This window comes from Oncorhynchus kisutch, unplaced genomic scaffold (genome assembly GCF_002021735.2).
Source record: "Oncorhynchus kisutch isolate 150728-3 unplaced genomic scaffold, Okis_V2 Okis03b-Okis08b_hom, whole genome shotgun sequence".
NCBI classification, from domain to species: Eukaryota; Metazoa; Chordata; class Actinopteri; order Salmoniformes; family Salmonidae; genus Oncorhynchus; species Oncorhynchus kisutch.
In genome coordinates, this window is record NW_022261980.1 from 4694107 (window position 1) to 4712301 (window position 18195).

Genomic DNA, 18195 nt, shown 5'->3' on the forward strand with positions numbered 1-18195 from the left:
GGGGAAAAAACACTTGCAGGCCTGTTGCCGACCCCTGATATATGCCATTTCGCAGGCGCTTTTATCCAAAGTGACCTACAGTACACGACCCCACAGATTGTATTTTCAACTAGCGACTTTCAGGAAATAACAAATTTGGTAAAACCCTTTAAGTCATCAGACAGCTGGCTGCCCACAACAAACTAACCGCTAGCTGGCTACAACAAACTAACCCCTAGCTGGCTACAACAAACTAACCCCTAGCTGGCTACAACAAACTAACTGCTAGCTGGCTACAACAAACTAACTGCTAGCTGGCTACAACAAACTAACTGCTAGCTGGCTACAACAAACTAACTGCTAGCTGGCTACAACAAACTAACCGCTAGCTGGCTACAACAAACTAACCGCTAGCTGGCTACAACAAACTCACCACTAGCTGGCTACAACAAACTCACCACTAGCTGGCTACAATAAACTAACCGCAAGCTCTCTACAACCAACTAATCGCTAGCTGGCTACAAAAACGAACCGCTAGTTGGCTTTAAAAACAAACTGCTAGCTGGCTACAACAAACTAACCGCTAGCTGGCTACAACAAACTAACTGCTAGCTGGCTACAACAAACTAACTGCTAGCTGGCTACAACAAACTAACCGCTAGCTGGCTATAACAAACTAACCGCTAGCAGGCTACAACAAACTAACCGCCAGCTGGCTATAACAAACTAACCGCTAGCTGGCTACAACAAACAAACCGCTAGCTGGCTACAACAAACTAACCGCCAGCTGGCTACAATAAGCTAACCACTAGCTGGATACAATAAGCTAACCACTAGCTGGCTACAATAAGCTTCAACCTTGACATTGTTAAAGCACTCCAAACGAGTGAACAGACAAATAAATGAAAGTGGTAACCTAAACCTGCACACACCCTCTCACCAGCCAAGGTTGAAACACCTATCACAGCTAAATGACATATGTTATCGATGATTCAGACTGAACAACGCATTCTAGCTAATCAGTCACTGGATAGCGATAAAGCCGCTGATGTCATGGTGCTGTTTTCACTCTAATTATTACCAGACTTGCTTCGAGAGTTACTTCAGTTCATAATTGGATGGATTTACTATAGTTCATAACTAAATAGTTTTACAAAGTAATCAACTTTTTAAAAATCATGTCATTGATGTAATAGTGTTGAGATGAGTGCTAAAGCAAATTGAAGTACAACCTACTGATAATTGTAATATATTTATGCAGCCTTGTTTTCCACTGGTTGAGATACAACATCAGTTGAATTTATAGTAAAGGGTAATCTACTCTTAAGGGTTAAAACAACATTAACTAGCCACCTATCCATCCACTTCACATCTACTGCTAGATGATGGTAAAATACTGTTGCTCTGAGTTAATAAAAAGAACGCTTTTTCCTCAAAGTTTATTTTTAATATCACCAGAATCAGCTCTAAATATTTGCAGTCTCAGCAATGAACTGAGAATTGAATATGCAAAACTAGAGATGCGTACTGTATGTGTGCAGTGTGCTGTCCACTGTGTGTGTGCCTGCATGAGAGTGCACGTGTACATGCACGTGCTTAACGTTGTTTGCGTATATGTTCCTGGTAACCCAGTTGAGAGTCCCACAGTGGGAGCCAGCTCAATCTGTCTGGTGTGCTCTAGTTCAGAGGTTAGAAGTTCACCAACACTGGGCCTATTTGTCTCCCCCAAGCCCCAAAGGCCTGTCCAACTAACCATCTGACATAGCCTCTAACACGTCTCCAAGACCCAACCCACTACCTCAGTCCCAACGGTCTGTCCAACTAACCCTCTGACATAGCCTCTAACACGTCTCCAAGACCCAACCCACTACCTCAGTCCCAACGGTCTGTCCAACTAACCCTCCAACACAGCCTCTAAGCCCAGCCTCCAAGCCCCATCCCACTACCTCAGTCCCAACAATCAATCCAACTAACCCTCCGACACAGCCTCTAAGCCCCAACCCTCTCTACCTCAGTCCCAGCCGAATGGCTCCAGCCTCACCAACCAGGTGTAACCCACTAACCCAACCTCACTAGTCTCAACAGTATATATGTGTGTTTGCTCATGTGAGTGTGTGAGAGCAACAGCCCAGCCCATGTGCCCTCTCCCCATCCCTCATTGCCCCAGGCAGCCATCCAGCCAAGCTGTGTTTGATGTTTGTTGTGGAACCAGGGATCCTGGCGGATCCTCTGCGCTGGGCAACCAGCCCCAGATTAGTGCATCAGCATGGATCACAGACGTGATGCTCCACAGTCAAGATTAGAGACCCATATCTAACATGTAACCGAAATGGATAGAAGCAGCAGTGGTGGATGGGAACTGAAGGGGGGTGGGGAACTGAAGGGGGGTGGGGAACTGAAGGGGGGTGGGGGTACTGAAGGGGGTGGGGTGTTACTGAAGGGGGGTGGGGGTACTGAAGGGGGTGGGGGGTTACTGAAGGGGGGTGGGGGTACTGAAGGGGGTGGGGGGTTACTGAAGGGGGCTGGGGGAACTGAAGGGGGTGGGGGGTTACTGAAGGGGGGTGGGGGGTACTGAAGGGGGTGGGGGGTACTGAAGGGGGTGGGGGGTTACTGAAGGGGGCTGGGGGAACTGAAGGGGGTAACTAAAGGGGGGTGTGGGGAACTGGAGGGGGTGGCTGAAAGTTCACTATGCATGAACCCAAGGTCAACAGCTATCAGAAAGCCTGCAAAGACTCTCCTTGGGATGTGTGTAAGTATGTGTGAGTCATACCTCCTCCACACTGTACGTTGCAGTCTTGCCAGGAGCTGTGTGTCCAAAGGTAGAGGTGCTCTGGTGCTCTCTGCTCCTCACTGACATCATCACGTTCAGTTACGTTCAGAGACACTGTGTACTCATAGTGTATCCCATAGGTCTGGTCATGGAACAACAGCACCTAGGGGAGAGGGAGTTATGTTTAGAAACACTGGCTTGTTATGTTCAGACACAATGTCCTGATAGTGTATACCATAGAGATGGGTTGAGAGACTGGGTCATGTACAGAGACACAGAGTGAGTGAGTGAGTGAGTGAGGAGAGAGACATAATATATAGAGCCCCCCTTTCTAAATCCATAGCACCAAGCCTTAGCACAACCACATTATCAGTACAATGCACAATCCAGATCCACATTATAGACGTACATTTAACCTGCCCTCTCTAGCAGAACATACAGCCTCCCCCAAGCATCCTGAAATACTTTGTAAAGGAACGAGAGAGAGGTCCACCTCTACAAGGCAGAAATCCCAACTTTTGCCAGGACCCTGAAGGATGTCACCCTCAACCGCAGCCCCAGAACGTCAAACAGGAGCAACAGAGCAATGGACACCCCGCCCAGACCAGTGAGACACCCTCCCAGACCTGCAAGACCCCCTCCCAAAGGAACTGCACTGAGAGAACCCACGCCAAGAGGACCGACACCTAGACAACAGCATCACCAGCCACAACCCAACCAGCTGAGACCCCGCCAAACAAAGCCTGGCCACACCCTACAGTATATAGGCCCCCCCCAGATCAGACCTATGCCCCCCCCCCCCCCCCCCCCCACAGCAAAGACCTCAACATGAAAGCCACACATATGCCCAGGCCTTGAGCACAGCTATAGGCCCAAACCCCATGAATACACCCGCCCAAGCCCCATCTTACGACCTAAGAAGTATGTATCAGATGCTCAACATGCTCTGCTCACACCTACTGTAATGGTCTGGGCCTAAACCCCTTGAAAACAACACTAGACAATGGAACACAAAGCTTTCACTATCTCATCCTTGAATATACAAGGTCTAAGGTTATCTGCTCTTGGCCTAATGCGCAGGAACTTAGACTTCATCAAAGAAATTGGAAATACAGTCATTGTCATCCTACAAGAAACATGGTATAGAGGAGACAGACCCACTGGTTACCCTCCAGTTTACAGAGAGCTGGTAGTCCCATCCACCAAACTACCAGGTGTGAAACAGGGAAGAGACTCAGGAGGTATGCTAATTCGATATAGAACAGACCTAACCAACTATTAAATTCGTCAAAACAGGAACATTTTACATCTGGCTATAAATTAATAAGGAAATTATCTCAACACAGAAAAATGTCCTCATGTGTGCTATCTATATCCCCCCAATAGAATCCCCATACTTTAACGATGACAGCTTCTCCATCCTAGAGGGGGAGATCAACTACTTCCAGGCCCAGGGACATGTACTAGTCTGTGGCGACCTAAATGCCAGAACTGGACAAGAACCTGACACCCTCAGCACATAGGGGGACAAACTGAGCTGGAGCTGATAGTATTTCCTCCCAAATATGCCCCCCTAGACACAACTATGACAAAACAACCAACAAAACGTGCGTTATGCTAATTAGTGTCAGATAATGACAACGGTCCTGTTCATGGGATGGGGTGTCACTAGAGGTTAAGGAGAAGTCTATCTTTAATTCTGTGAATAACAGTTGTATCTTTTATCAATGTTTATTATGAGTATTTCTGCAAAATCAACGGATGTTTTTTAATTTATTTTTAAATTCTTCTTCTTATTATTTTTTTTACAATTTTACCCCCTTTTCTCCCCAATTTCATGGTATCCAATTGTTAGTAGTAACTATCTTGTCTCATCGCTACTACTCCCGTATGGGCTCGGGAGAGACGAAGGTCGAAAGCCATGCGCCCTCCGAAACACAACCCAACCAAGCCGAACTGCTTCTTTAACACAACGCGCATCCAACCTGGAAGCCAGCCGCACCAATGTGTCGGAGGAAACACCGTGCACCTGGTGACCTGGTTAGCGTGCACTGTGCTGGTGCGCGATGAGACAAGGATATCCTTACCGGCAAAACCCTCCCTAACCCAGACGACGCTAGGCCAATTGTGCGTCGCCCCACGGACCTCCCGGTCGCGGCCGGCTGCGAACCCAGAGTCTGTGGTGGCACAGCTAGCAGTGCCCTAGACCACTGCGCCACCCGGGAGGCCCCGTCATGTGTCACCGGACATTACTGCACATAATGCACCAATGTAAACTGAGATTTTTGCATATACATATGCACATTATCGAACAAAACATACATGTATTGTGTAACATGATGTCCTATGAGTGTCATCTGATGAAGATCATCAAAGGTTAGTGATTCATTCTATCTATATTTCTGCTTTTTGTGACTCTATCTTTGGCTATCTTTGTCTGGATAAATGGCTGTGTGTTTTTTGGACTTGGCTATGTATTGGACTTGTTAATGTGTGAAAGTTACATATTTCTACAAAATATTTTTGAATTTCGCGCACTGCCTTTTCAGCAGAATGTTGTCGAGGGGCTCCGCTAGCCCTAGAAAGGTTAAGGTTTAAAAGGGCATCTGAAGTTTGAACATTTCCACTTTGATATTTCAGACTTGATTTTCCCTTACCAAAAATGTATCAATCCCTACAAATGTTTTTATACACTGCTCAAAAAAATAAAGGGAACACTAAAATAACATATCCTAGATCTGAATAAATGAAATATTCTTATTAAATACTTTTTTCTTTACATAGTTGAATGTGCTGACAACAAAATCACACAAAAATTATCAATGGAAATCAAATGTATCAACCCATGGAGGGTCTGGATTTGGAGTCACACTCAAAATTAAAATGGAAAACCCCACACCATGACTGACCCACCGCCAAACCGGTCATGCTGGAGGATGTTGCAGGCAGCCGAACGTTCTCCACGGCGTCTCCAGACTGTCACGTCTGTCACATGTGCTCAGTGTGAACCTGCTTTCATCTGTGAAGAGCACAGGGCGCCAGTGGCGAATTTGCCAATCTTGGTGTTCTCTGACAAATGAAAAACGTCCTGCACGGTGTTGGGCTGTAAGCACAACCCCCACCTGTGGACGTCGGGCCCTCATACCACCCTCATGGAGTCTGTTTCTGACCGTTTGAGCAGACACATGCACATTTGTGGCCTGCTGGAGGTCATTTTGCAGGGCTCTGGCAGTGCTCCTCCTGCTCCTCCTTGCACAAAGGCGGAGGTAGTGGTCCTGCTGCTGGGTTGTTGCCCTCCTACGGCCTCCTCCACGTCTCCTGATGTACTGGCCTGTCTCTTGGTAGTGCCTCCATGCTCTGGACACTACGCTGACAGACACAGCAAACCTTCTTGCCACAGCTCGCATTGATGTGCCATCCTGGATGAGCTGCACTACCTGAGCCACTTGTGTGGGTTGTAGACGCCGTCTCATGCTACCACTAGAGTGAAAGCACCGCCAGCATTCAAAAGTGACCAAAACATCAGCCAGGAAGCATAGGAACTGAGAAGTGGTCTGTGGTCCCCACCTGCAGAACCACTCCTTTATTAGGGGTGTCTTGCTAATTGCCTATAATTTCCACCTGTTGTCTATTCCATTTGCACAACAGCATGTGAAATGTATTGTCAATCAGTGTTGCGTCCTAAGTGGACAGTTTTGAGTTCACAGAAGTGTGATTGACTTGGAGTTACATTGTGTTGTTTAAGTGTTCCCTTTATTTTTTTGAGCAGTGTATAATCCACATAATAACTGACATTTCCTGTTGCTGCAGGATTATTTCCCTACTGTAGCAAACTGGCTCTAATTAAGATACTACATCTGTATCACATGATGCCTCCAGAGGGCCATTTGGGGTGGCAGGTAGCCTAGTAGTTAGAGCGTTCCCTGGTAGGCTGTCATTGTAAATAAGAATGTGTTCTTAACTGACTTGCCTAGTTAAATAAAGATTACATTTAAACTAACAACAACTTCCTCCCTTTGAAGCCCAATTTCCATGTTCTTTATCTGTCCCTCTCTGATCTCTGTCATCATGTGGAGTAGACTGAGGAGGTTAAATGCATCAGCTCAACATGCATTCGCATGTTAGGGATACACACACACACACACACACACACACACACACACACACACACACACACACACACACACACACACACACACACACACACACACACACACACACACACTCTCTCTCTCTCTACATGATAGGTTTACCATGAGGTACAGCGGGGTCTTGGTGGGTCCCTTGGCGGACATTTTCTCCCAGAGTCCTCTCCGGACGTAGCGCACTGTAGTGCCGGCCAGCTGGAACTCTCCAGGAAGCTCGATCTTCCAGTCGCTGTTGATGGACCTCTTGGTAGAGTCTTTCATTGCTGGAACAAGCAGGATGTAGAATTAATTTAAGAGGAAGTTCAGGACAACTTGATGTAAGATGGTTCCCTATCATTTGCCCCTATCACTTCCATTGAAAGTAAGCATACCACAGTCTCCACCAACATGCCTAGACCTGTAAACGCAGGTTGATGGGTTCAATTCCCACTCTGACTGTTCCCCTTAAATCACTACCTTTATTCAAACCCATAATTCAAACCATGTCTCTAACCTAAAATATATATATTTTTTATTTAAAGAGGAGCAAACAAACAATTAAAATGTAGCAGGCAGGCAAAGTGAACACACACTTCTCTTCACTTCTCTGAAAATGACTTTTGATGCCCAAATTGGCTGCTTTCGAAATAGCCAACCCCGGTCAGTGAGGTTTTACTTCTTGCAGTGCCTGAACCACAGGAAAGCAGCACAGCATCAGAGACCCAGTCGGTTCCAACTAAGAGAGTGTCCCTTGATGTGGAGACTGTGGAGGTTGTGAAGTCCAGCAAACAGACTACCTCACCGCATGTCCACAGTTATCCCCTGTGGACATGCGGTGCTTGACTTAAGGTTGTTGGGTAATGCATTAGAAAGAGAGTGAGGGTGGAGAGAGAGCGAGAACATAAAGAGAGGGAGAATAAAGAGCGAGACAGAGAGACTGTTGGGGTGTACTGTAAGACATTCCATAAGAATTGAATGTTTGAGCCAGGTTTTTCCAAATGCATGTTGTTTTAATTAGTCTTTTGGAAGGACTCGACGACCAGAGAGTGCTCCAGATAAATAAAAACACCTTGCACAGTGAATGGACTCTTTCTAAACACGTCTGTTTTACTGCATGTCTATGAACTTACAGATTTAGATGGAATTGAAAATCATTTAAACACTTCACTATAAAACTGCCCAGGAACATAATATTAACTATATATAAAAAAACAACTTCAGATCTTTCAAAATGTGTTTAGCCACATCGTTAAATCAACTTAAATTAAAATGCATTCGAATATTAGCATCACTGTCTCATGGTCATCATTACAATATTAGCATCACTGTCCTATGGTCCTCATTAGAATATTAGCATCACTGTTCCATGGTCATCGTTAGATTATTAGCATCACTGTTCCATGGTCATCATCAGAATATTAGCATCACTATTCCATGGTCATCGTTAGATTATTAGCATCACTGTTCCATGGTCATCATCAGAATATTAGCATCACTATTCCATGGTTATCGTTAGAATATTAGCATCACTGTTCCATGGTCATCATTAGAATATTAGCATCACTGTTCCATGGTCATCATTAGAATATTAGCATCACTGTTCCATGGTCATCGTTAGATTATTAGCATCACTGTTCATTGGTCATCATTAGAATATTAGCATCACTGTTCCATGGTCATCGTCAGAATATTAGCATCACTGTTCCATGGTCATCATCAGAATATTAGCATCACTGTTCCATGGTCATCATTAGAATATTAGCATCACTGTCTCATGGTCATCGTTAGAATATTAGCATCACTGTTCCATGGTAATCATTAGGATATTAGCATCACTGTTCCATGGTCCTCATTAGAATATTAGCATCACTGTTCCATGGTCATCATTAGAATATTAGCATCACTGTTCCATGGTCATCATTAGAATATTAGCATCACTGTTCCATGGTAATCATTAGGATATTAGCATCACTGTTCCATGGTCCTCATTAGAATATTAGCATCACTGTTCCATGGTCATCATCAGAATATTAGCATCACTGTTCCATGGTCATCATCAGAATATTAGCATCACTGTTCCATGGTCATCATTAGAATATTAGCATCACTGTTCCATGGTCATCATCAGAATATTAGCATCACTGTTCCATGGTCATCATTAGAATATTAGCATCACTGTTCCATGGTTATCATTAGAATATTAGCATCACTGTTCCATGGTCATCATTAGAATATTAGCATCACTGTTCCATGGTCATCATTAGAATATTAGCATCACTGTTCCATGGTCATCACTGTGTTGTTTACTAGCTCTACAAAAACATAAATTCTCTTTTCCTTTTCTACACATAGTATTTCACAAGTTTCCCTTAGGTACAGACTGAGGATCAGCTTCTCCTCTCCCAATCTTAAGATTAACCAGGGTAGAACTGCCGCTTTCAAGCACCGGGACTCTAACCCGGAAGCTTATAAGAAATCCCTTTATGCCCTCTGACGAACCATCCAACCGGGAAAGTGTCAATACAGAACTAAGATCGAATCATACTATACCGGCTCCGACACTCGTCAGATGTGGCAGGGCTTGCAAACTATTACAGACTACTAAAGGAAGCAAGCTGAGAGCTGCCCAGTGACATGAGCCTACCAGACGAGCTAAATAACTTCTATGCTCACTTCGAGGCAAGTAACACCTAAACATGCATGAGAGCATCAGCTGTTCCGGACGACTGTGTGATCACGCTCTCCACAGCCGATGTGAGTAAGACCTTTAAACAGGTCAACATTCACAAGGCTGCAGAGCCAGGTGGATTACCAGGACGTGTACTCCAAGCATGAGCTGACCAATTGGCAAGTGTCTTCACTGATATTTTCAACCTCTCCCTGTCTGAGTCTGTAATACCAAATGTTTCTAGGAGACCACCATAGTCCCTGTGCCCAAGAACACTAAGGTAACCTGCCTAAATTACTACCGACCCGTAGCACTCATGTGCTACCACACCAACATACCACATCCACAGAAGATGCAATCTCTATTGTACTCCACACTGCCCTTTCCCACCTGGACAAAAGGAACACCTACGTGAGAATGCTATTCATTGACTACAGCTCAGCGTTCAACACCATAGTGGCCTCAAAGCTCAAAACTAAGCTAAGGACCCTAGGACTAAACACCTTCCTCTGCAACTGGATCCTCGACTTCCTGATGGGCTGCCCCCAGGTGGTAAGGGTAGGTAACAACACATCCGCAACGCTGATCCTCAACACGAGGGCCCCTCAGGGGTGAGTGCTCAGTCCCCTCCTGTACTCCCTTTTCACTCATGACTGCATGACTCAAACACCATCATTAAGTTTGCTGATGACAACAGTGGTAGGCCTGATCACCAACAACGATGAGACAGCCTATAGGGAGGAGGCCAGAGACCTGACCGTGTGGTGCAAGGACAACAACCTCTTCCTCAACTTGATCAAGACGAAGGAGATGATTGTGGACTATGGGAAAAGGAGGACAGAGCACGCCCTCATTCTCATCGACGGGGCTGTAGTGGAGCAGATTGAGAGATTCAAGTTCCTTGGCGTCCACATCACCAACAAACTATCATGGTCCAAGCACACCAAGACAGTCGTGACGGCATGACAAAAGCTATTCCCCCTCAGGAGACTGAAAAGATTTGGCATGGGTTTTACAGCTGCACCATCAAGAGCATCCTGACGGGTTGCATCACTGTCTGGTATGGCAATTGCTCGGCCTCCAACCGCAAGGCTCTACAGAGGGTAGTGCATCCGGCCCAGTACATCACCGGGGCCAAACTTCCTGCCATCCAGGATCTCTATACCAGGCGGTGTCAGAGTAAGGCCCTAAAAATTGTCAAAGACTCCAGCCACCCTAGTCATAGACTGTTCTCTCTGCTACCGCATGGCAAGCCGTACCGGAGCGCCAAGTCTAGGTCCAAGAGGCTTCTAAACAGCCTCTACCCCCAAGCCATAAGATTCCTGAACATCTAATCAAATGGCTACCCAGACTATTTGCATTGCCCCCCTTCTATGCTACAGCTACTCTCTGTTATTATCTATGCATATTCACTTTAATAATTCTACCTACATCCTAAACTGACCCAAGATCAGCGACTTGGGGAAACTTTATCATATAAAACGTGGTGGAGACATACCTCACACTGTACAAAAGGAAGTAGTGTTGGAGTGTTTCTTTAGATCACCAGATGTGTTTTCAAAGGGAGTGGCTAGCCTTTCAGTCTCTCCTCCCTCCCTTCCCTCTGTCCCTCCCTACTTCCCTTCCTCTCTTCCCCATCCCTCTTCTCCCTCCATCCCTCTTCTCCCTCCATCCCTCTGTCCCTCCCTACTTCCCTTCCTCTCTTCCCCATCCCTCTTCTCCCTCCATCCCTCTTCTCCCTCCATCCCTCAACTCCCTCCTATCACTAGAGAGGATCCCAGCCTGTCCTATCATTACACACAGAGCTAGATGTCTCAACTCCCTCCTATCACTAGAGAGGATCCCAGCCTGTCCTATCATTACACACAGAGCTAGATGTCTCAAGTCCCCAGTGTACCCTTCCTGTTGACAAAGCACTTAACAGTTAGAAAAATGTTTAATAGCTGTTGTCAGAACACTCAAAAGGAAACCGCAAGAGTGAAGTGTTCAAACACTTTACAAGCGGCTGACAAATGAGTGTGTTTATCGGCTTTCAAATTTCCCTGCAGAGTTGACAGAGAACAAAACATGCTAGACAGTGCAGAATGTTTTAGCACTGGCTTAAGACTGTATGGGGCAGCCAAACGCAACTGGCAGAACAACAACATAGCATTTACAGTAGTTATATACAAGTCAATCAATAAGTTTAAAAAACAGCTTTCAAAAATGACCCAGGTGCCACGGCCTCTCTAACTCGGCAACCTGTCTTCCTCTCACTCTCTCAAAGCAACCCCCACCTCTACTAGTGCCTCGTCTAAGCCAATCACGTGGTTAAATGCAAGAGCCCATGTCTTACCCAATCACATCAATGCAAATATCCTCCACAACACCTCGGAACAAGCAGGCAGAGAGAAACATAAATATTTCACTGAGGTTCAACTGTTAATATCACAGATAGAAGGAGCTTAGTTACCAGTATCCTTGTTAATATGGCTTGTTCAAAAAAATGTAAGTTGACGGCGAGTGGACGGAAAATGCATTCTCCCCACAACCAGAACAAAACAAATGTGCCTGATATGCAGCGAGTCCGAAGCCCTCGTGAAAAGTGGCAATGTTAAGCGTCATTACACCAAGCATAGTAATATAGATCAGACATATCCTCTGAACACGGAGGTGAGAACAAACAAGATTAAACAACTCAAATCCCAATATGAGACAAAAAGTCCATGTCAATTTCCTGAAAGCCCAACAACGTGCAACGGAGCGTTCACTGAGGATAGCTTGGGTTTAGGGAAAACACTGACGCTGAGATGGTAAAAGAACGCATGTGTGAAGTTGCTGACACCTTGTTTGCAGGTAAACAATACAGATTAGCGGTACCCCCTGTTTATAGCCTCCAAACTGACTTGGTACCGGTACCCCCTGTATATAGCCTCCACACTGACTTGGTACCGGTACCCCCTGTATATAGGCTCCACACTGACTTGGTACCGGTACCCCCTGTTTATAGCCTTGTTATTGTTATGTTATTGTGTTACTTTTAGTTTTTACTTCAGTTCATTTGGTAAATATTTGATTAACTCTTCTTGAACTGCACTGTTGGTTAAGTGCTTGTAAGTAACCATTTCATGGTAAGGTCTACACTTGTATTCGGCATGACAAATAAAGTTTGATTTGATTCCACAGCAATGAGGAGAAATGAAATATTAGCTGAAGATTTGACTTCACAACTTGATGAGGTCATTCAGAATGCACCAAGCATTCCATTGGCTGTGGATGATTCCACAGATAACACTGATAATGCCCTGCTTCTGTTGTTTGTCAGATTTTATTATGCAACAAATAGGTAATTCTGGGATGAGCTGTTGGGCTTAACAAATCTAGAAGCAGACACACAGGGAGATAATGTCAAAAGGATGCTGACCAAAAGGGGGAGAGATCTGAAGTCAGTGGTCTCCATCACCACAGATGGAGCTCCAGCCATGACAGGAAGAGGAGGGGACTGGTTACACGTTTCAAAGAGGACCACCCTGTCCTGACATCAAATCATCCATCAGTCTGTCATGACAACGATGATGAAACTGATCAAGAACACCGCCTGCTACGAGGTTTTCTGACAGAGGCTAATGCCAGCTTTGATGACTTACTACTGCACAATGTCAGATGGCTCAGTGAAGGCGGGGTTTTGGAACCTTTCTGGGCCATTCAGGAGAAAATCAAAGCTTTCTTATCAGAGCAAAAGAGTGACAAGGCAACTCAGTTTTCTGATGACGAGAAGAGGGAAACAGTAGCATTTTTGACAGACATGACATCACACCTCAATCAACTGAATGTTAAGCTGCAGGACAACACAGTGTGACAGACATGACATCACACCTTAATCAACTGAATGTTAAGCTGCAGGACAACACAGTGTGACAGATATGACATCACACCTTAATCAACTGAATGTTAAGCTGCAGGACAACACAGTGTGACAGACATGACATCACACCTTAATCAACTGAATGTTAAGCTGCTGGACAACACAGTGTGACAGACATGACATCACACCTCAATCAACTGAATGTTAAGCTGCAGGACAACACAGTGTGACAGACATGACATCACACCTCAATCAACTGAATGTTAAGCTGCAGGGACAGGACAACACAGTGTGTGATATGATAGCAGCAGTCTGATATTGGAGCTTTTCAAGAATGATCTCCAGGGAGAACTCCAATCTTCTGGTGCAAACGCAGGGAGACAAAGATGTTCCCAACCATGTCGATTTCATCCAGAAGCTGATGAAGAACCTCATATCTAGCTTTGATTACATTTTTATATTTTTATTTTTATTTGACCTTTATTTAACTCGGCAAGTCAGTTAAGGACAAATTCTCATTTAAAATGACGGCCTACCAAAAGGCAAAAGGCCTCCTGCAGGGACGGGGGCTGGGATTTCACTGCTGGAAGAGAGTCGCTTGCTGGTCATCCAGAACCATCTTAGTCACAAAAAGTTGTCAGAGGAAGCTAAACAGATCTTCAGACGGGTAGATGTTGTCAGAGGAAGCTAAACAGATCTTCAGACGGGTAGAAGTTGTCAGAGGAAGCGAAACAGATCTTCAGACGGGTAGAAGTTGTCAGAGGAAGCTAAACAGATCTTCAGACAGGTAGATGTTGTCAGAGGATGCTAAACAGATCTTCAGACGGGTAGATGTTGTCAGAGGAAGGTAAACAGCTCTTCAGACGGGTGGATGTTGTCAGAGGAAGCTAAACAGATCTTCAGATGGGTAGATGTTGTCAGAGGAAGCTAAACAGATCTTCAGACGGGTAGATGTTGTCAGAGGAAGCTAAACAGATCTTTAGACGGGTAGAAGTTGCATCACTGCAAATGGAGTTGATCGAGCTACAAGAAAATGTGTCTTTGTGACCCTGTCTTACATTCTGGGGAAAGATGGAAAGATGGTGCCTGCAGCTGATGTCCCTGTTCTCAAGAAACTAGCACTAGACATTCTGCCCATGTTTGGCTCCACATACAGCTGTGAATCAGCCTTCTCCACAATGAACTTTATTCAAAACAAATATCGCTCCAGGCTCACCAATGGACACCTGCACCAGTGTCTCAAGAGTTGCTCTCACACCATTTGTGCCAAAGTTCAAAGCATTTTAAAGAGACAGAAAGTGTCATTTCTCTCATTGATGCAAGTTGCACAGTGACTGATCCATGAATATTGCATTGCACAGTGACTTATACATTAATATTGCATGGATCACAGTGACTTATATATGAATATTGCATGGATCACAGTGACTTATACATGAATATTGCAAGACCCACAGTGACTTATACATTAATATTGCATGATCCACACTGATTTATACATTATTATTGCATGACCCACAGTGACCTATACATTATTATTGCATGACCCACAGTGACTTATACATTAATATTGCATGGCCCACAGTGACTTATACATTATTATTGCATGGCCCACAGTGACTTATACATTAATATTGCATGGCCCACAGTGACTTATACATGAATATTGCAAGACCCACAGTGACTTATACATTAATATTGCATGATCCACACTGATTTATACATTATTATTGCATGACCCACAGTGACCTATACATTATTATTGCATGACCCACAGTGACTTATACATTAATATTGCATGGCCCACAGTGACTTATACATTATTATTGCATGGCCCACAGTGACTTATACATTAATATTGCATGGCCCACAGTGACTTATACATTCATATTGCATGGCCCACAGTGACTTGTACATTAATATGGCATGGCCCACAGTGACTTATACATGAATATTGCATGATCCACAGTGACTTATACATTATTATTGCATGGCCCACAGTGACTTATGCATTAATATTGCATGGCCCACAGTGACTTGTACATTAATATGGCATGATCCACAGTGACTTATACATTAATATTGCATGATCCACAGTGACTTATACATTAATATTGCATGATCCACAGTGACTTATACATTAATATTGCATGATCCACAGTGACTTATACATTATTATTGCATGGCCCACAGTGACTTATACATTAATATTGCATGGCCCACAGTGACTTGTACACTATTATTGCATGACGCACAGTGACTTATACATTATTATTGCATGGCCCACAGTGACTTATACATTAATATTGCATGGCCCACAGTGACTTATACATTAATATTGCATGATCCACAGTGACTTGTACATTAATATTGCATGACCCACAGTGACTTGTACATTATTATTGCATGGCCCACAGTGACTTGTACATTATTATTGCATGGCCCACAGTGACTTATACATTAATATTGCATGATCCACAGTGACTTATACATTATTATTGCATGGCCCACAGTGACTTATACATTATTATTGCATGGCCCACAGTGACTTATACATTAATATTGCATGATCCACAGTGACTTGTACATTAATATTGCATGACCCACAGTGACTTGTACATTATTATTGCATGGCCCACAGTGACTTGTACATTATTATTGCATGACCCACAGTGACTTGTACATTATTATTGCATGGCCCACAGTGACTTATACATTATTATTGCATGGCCCACAGTGACTTGTACATTATTATTGCATGACCCACAGTGACTTGTACATTATTATTGCATGGCCCACAGTGACTTATACATTATTATTGCATGGCCCACAGTGACTTTCTGTGCTTTCAGATTTTGTTCTTAACTCTCCTTTGTTCTCCAGAAAACATGCACATCATTTAATTGAGATATTATTTAATAATTCAAGGTCCATGTACAAAGGTTTAATTTGTCTCATTTACAGTTTTTGACAATCGCTTATGTTAGGTTTTGAACTTCAGTTTAACAGTTTTGAAAAGAGTATGTAAACATGTGTAAATTGGCCTGTAGGTACATAGAGTTTTGGTGGTGGTTGTGTCTGAGTGAGAAAATAATTCATGAAATTTGTAAGATGTAGTCATTGAATGCATTTTGTGCCAAAGCAATGAAACATTATCCACAGTTTAACCCACATAGACCGCTGTTGTGCTCACTGTGTGAAGAGCTGTTGTGCTCACTGTGTGAAGAGCTGTTGTGCTCACTGTGTGAAGAGCTGTTGTGCTCACTGTGTGAAGAGTTTTGAAAAAGTGACCTAAGTATTGAGAAATGGGTCCTAACGATTGTAAAAAACTGTAATGTATTTACCAATATTCTTGAAAACATTTGATATAACAACATGGTTTGTTACTATGCTGAACCACAGCGCCGATAAATGACCATATCCATCCGGACCTTTGCCACCTAGGACATTTGTGTCACTGGACCATTTCAGATAGTAGTTGAGTACCCTGCTATAGGGAATACAAGTTCACATCATTAGACGGATAATATGAACTTGTGCGGTTGTCTATAAAAGGGGTTCCCAAACTGTTTTCATCCAGGTCCCCCTTCCAGCATTAGGGAATATCCCACTCCCCCCCTGCACACCCCTATTTCTCTGGGTACAAGCACCGAAATGAAACAAACGTTCCACAACCGTCTAGTTGACGGAGAGAGAATTTTGCAGGTTTAAAGATTATTTCCTGCAATTCAACACATCTTGCATCATCAGATCCTCTTGTCATGTTAGTCATTATATACCTTAGAGATCTATTTATAACTTGTCAGAAAACTTGTGTGTGTGTGTGTGTGTGTGTGTGTGTGTGTGTGTGTGTGTGTGTGTGTGTGTGTGTGTGTGTGTGTGTGTGTGTGTGTGTGTGTGTGTGTGTGTGTGTGTGTGTGTGTGTTACCCAGAAAGCTATGTGAGGGCTTGTCCTCCACAACTTTGATTCTCCTAGCACCAACGGGGATGACAGCAGCCTCGATGTAACCTGTAGAAACACAAGAGAGTGAGGTGGGTGGAGCCACACCCAGACCCACACCTGGGGTGAGGAGAGGACGAGAGGTGAGGGGGGATGAGAGGAGGTGAGGAGAGGTGAGGGGAAGGGGTAGTACAGACAGGGTTGGGCTGGGCTGGTTCTTTATCCAAGCTGTTAATTTGGAAAGGGTTGAAATAATTTTTCTGTGTGAAAGGCAAGGAGGAGGACAATGAAGGAAGTAGAAAGAGAGAGGGTCTACATCCCAAATGACACCCTGTTCCCTACACATGGGCCCTGTTCAAAAGTAGTGCACAAGACTCTGGTCAAAGGTAGTGCACTATGAAGGGAATAGGGTATCATTTGGGACACAGCTAGGAGTGTAACGGTCATAGTAGCAGTGATCTAACTCAATACCGGTGGACAGAGAAAGAGGTAGAGACTCTCTCTCTCAACCTTCTGTCTCTGTGTGCTGGAGCATCACACAGAGCCTGGGTTTGAAAGGAAGGATTCAACCAGAGACAGATAGGTAGGTTGTGACCCAGATGTCACCATATTCCCTATATAGTGTGATATTTGAGACTAGAGCTCAATGAGCCCTGTATCAAAAGCATTGCACTATGTTGGGAATACGGTGGCATTTGGGATTCACACATTGAGATGTACGGCTCTGAATTCAACAAGTGTCATATAAGAGACCAGGAAGTATATGTGAGCAAAATGATCCAATCATTTTGTGGATCCCACTGCATATACACTACTTCCGCTTTATGACATCACTTTTGAATCATTAATTTGATAATAGCACAGAGA

At 44.2% G+C, this 18195-nt stretch overlaps 1 protein-coding gene across 1 annotated transcript in view; it reads right to left on the bottom strand.

The window, feature by feature from the left end:
* adamts17 (ADAM metallopeptidase with thrombospondin type 1 motif, 17) overlaps window positions 1-18195 on the bottom strand; it is a gene marked incomplete in the record, with an annotated part of 184084 nt that overhangs the window by 22136 nt on the left and 143753 nt on the right. Inside the window, 3 exon segments of the mRNA XM_031812744.1 lie at window positions 2750-2912; window positions 7003-7160; window positions 17317-17397. Of these exon segments, the coding sequence (XP_031668604.1) occupies window positions 2750-2912; window positions 7003-7160; window positions 17317-17397 (402 nt within the window).